This window comes from Mesitornis unicolor, unplaced genomic scaffold (genome assembly GCF_000695765.1).
Source record: "Mesitornis unicolor isolate BGI_N332 unplaced genomic scaffold, ASM69576v1 scaffold36398, whole genome shotgun sequence".
In the NCBI taxonomy this organism is placed as follows: domain Eukaryota; kingdom Metazoa; phylum Chordata; class Aves; order Mesitornithiformes; family Mesitornithidae; genus Mesitornis; species Mesitornis unicolor.
The window spans coordinates 120-2,326 of record NW_010203125.1 but is presented as its reverse complement, the minus strand read 5'-3'; the positions used below and the strand labels follow the sequence as shown (position 1 = coordinate 2,326).

Sequence of the window (2,207 nt, the reverse complement as noted above, 5' to 3'; positions counted from 1 at the left end):
CAGGGGGTCCTGTGTACTCCCTCTTGCCAAGCAGGAGCCCCACCCAATGGCTTTCTCCAAACCAGGGTGTTCTCTCCGATCCTGCCCCCTCCCCGCTGGAAGAAGCCCCCGGCCGCATGCGCCCCACAGGGAGCCGGTCTCCCTGCCCTCACCCTCCTGGGGCCAGGGCGCAGTGGCCATCCAGCGCTGCCACAGCCCCAGCGTGGCCGCGGGCCATCGACCAGGCCACCCTGGCCAGTGCACAGTGTACGTCTCCTCGCTCCTTCATCGGGTTGTTGTTGCACATTCCAGGACATCAGTATTTTAACGGTCTCGAAGTGCCTTTCTATCGTAGTTTCTGGGTTGTTTTTATTTTCCTCCTGTTGGGCTCCATCGCTGTTAGCATAGCGTTTAAGGACTGCAGAAGTAAGAGATAAGCTAACAACTATAACACTATATTCCTCCAGGGGAGAGGAAGTTTATTAAGAAAACAATAAAGTGAAGTTGAAGTAAGTTCCTGTTTCAGTTCATGGTGGTGGTGAGGGCTGCAAGGAGCCCGAGGTGGAGACAAAGGCAGGGGACAGCGGGGTGCTGGTGATGGGCATGGATGTCCCCACACTCCCGGTCACACTGGTGAAGCCCTGCCAGGGTCTGTGGGATGAGCTGTGGGTGGGGACAGCTCAGTTTGTACCCACCATGGCCCCTTGCTGCCGCACCCTGCAGCCGTCCCACAGTGGGAGAAGGGTGACAGCACCAAGCTCCCGGCACTCCTAGGGTACAGAGCCAGAGGTATCCATGCACTCCGGCCAAGAGCATCTGAACCCACCACAAAAATAGCTCCCACAGCCTCCCCGGGTGCCATTTGAGCCCTGGCAGCCTTTGGTGCCCTGGGAACACCCCTTCCTCCCCAGCTGCCTCCCCCCTCCTCCTCCGCAAGGCAAAACCCAGCCCCTCGCAGGGGCTGATTCCCGCTGGGGCAGTGGGCAGAAGTGGGCAAGTCCCCGCTCCCTTGCCGGGGCGCAGAGCAGCCAGGCCAGGTGCTGGAGGACACAGCATTTATTGACTACCTATAAGTTAAGGGTGGGGGACGTGGGGTGCAGGGAGGGCAGGAGTCATGTCTCGGCTTTCCACCCCTTCTTCTCATCCTTGGCCTGGATGCGGAGCTCCTCGTCCAGCCGCTCCTTGGCTCTCACCACCTGCAGGACATGGGGATGAAGTGACAGGGCAACACATGCTGCCCCCTGCCCTCTCTGCCTCCTCTGCAGTGATGCCCAGGCTCTACTCCCCCAAATCCCAGGCAGGGAAGGTGCTGAGGGCAGGGCTGGGGGTTCTTTGCTCACCTTGGACTGCAGGTAGAAGGAGCCTCCTACTGATTTGTCGTTCACTTTGAACAAGTGGTCATAGTTCTGTCAAAGAGGAGTTCCCCATCAGAGCTGTCACCTCTGCCCTCCCCAGCCCCAAACCCCGGTGGCCTCCTGCTCCCTGAGGTCATCCTGGAGGTGACGAGTGCAATCTCAGGGACACAGCAGGCTCTGCCTGATCCCCTGGCAGGTTCCCCCACTCCCATACGGGTGCCTCTGAGAAGCCCACATCCCCTTCCCCGAGCAGCACCGCTGGGCAAACACAGGGGCTGAGCCTGGGAGCCTGCTAATGGCTGCGAGCTGCCGGCACACTCCTCCAGCTGGGGCAAGGAATCCTCAAACTGGGGTTAACTGGACTCCGGACAGCACCCACACTCCCTCCCAGGACCAGTCGTCACCCCCACAGCACCCCACACTGGGCTCTCTCCAGCTCTGAAGGAGCCTGTACCTTCTGGATCTCCTCCGCGTTGAGGTTTGAGACATTAAGGATCTGCTGAGCTTCCTGGAGGCTGATGCCAATGATCCTGGAGGGTGGGGGGCCCCCGGGGCGCGGGGGAGCCTCTGCCGCAGCTCGCGTCACTGCCCAGAGAGACCAAGGGTGTGAGTTCCCTTCCTGCACTCTTCCCCTGGGGATCCCCAGGCTTCGGGTGGGAGCTGGGCAACAAAGCCCGTGGGCTCCAAGGTGCCTGCATCCCAGTTTCCCCCCTCAGCCCTCCTCATGCTGTCTCCAGGCCATGGGGGGCACCCAGGCGAGGTCCCCAGTGGTGGGAAGATGGCAGGAACCAGGGGGAGCACCCATTTGCTGTTGGTGATGCAGGCAGGCAGAGGCAGGCAGGGCAAGGGCTACCGTGTCCTGGAGGACCATTC

General features: G+C 61.2%; 1 protein-coding gene across 1 annotated transcript; it reads right to left on the bottom strand.

Moving 5' to 3' along the window:
- Positions 1 to 1,091: 1,091 nt before the first annotated feature.
- Positions 1,092 to 1,919, bottom strand: PAM16 (presequence translocase-associated motor 16 homolog (S. cerevisiae); the record flags this gene model as incomplete). The annotated part of the gene is made up of 3 exons (XM_010190617.1): positions 1,092 to 1,175; positions 1,320 to 1,385; positions 1,789 to 1,919. Coding segments are annotated over 3 exons (281 nt in total), but the record flags the coding sequence as incomplete, so codon positions are not given.
- Positions 1,920 to 2,207: the final 288 nt, after the last annotated feature.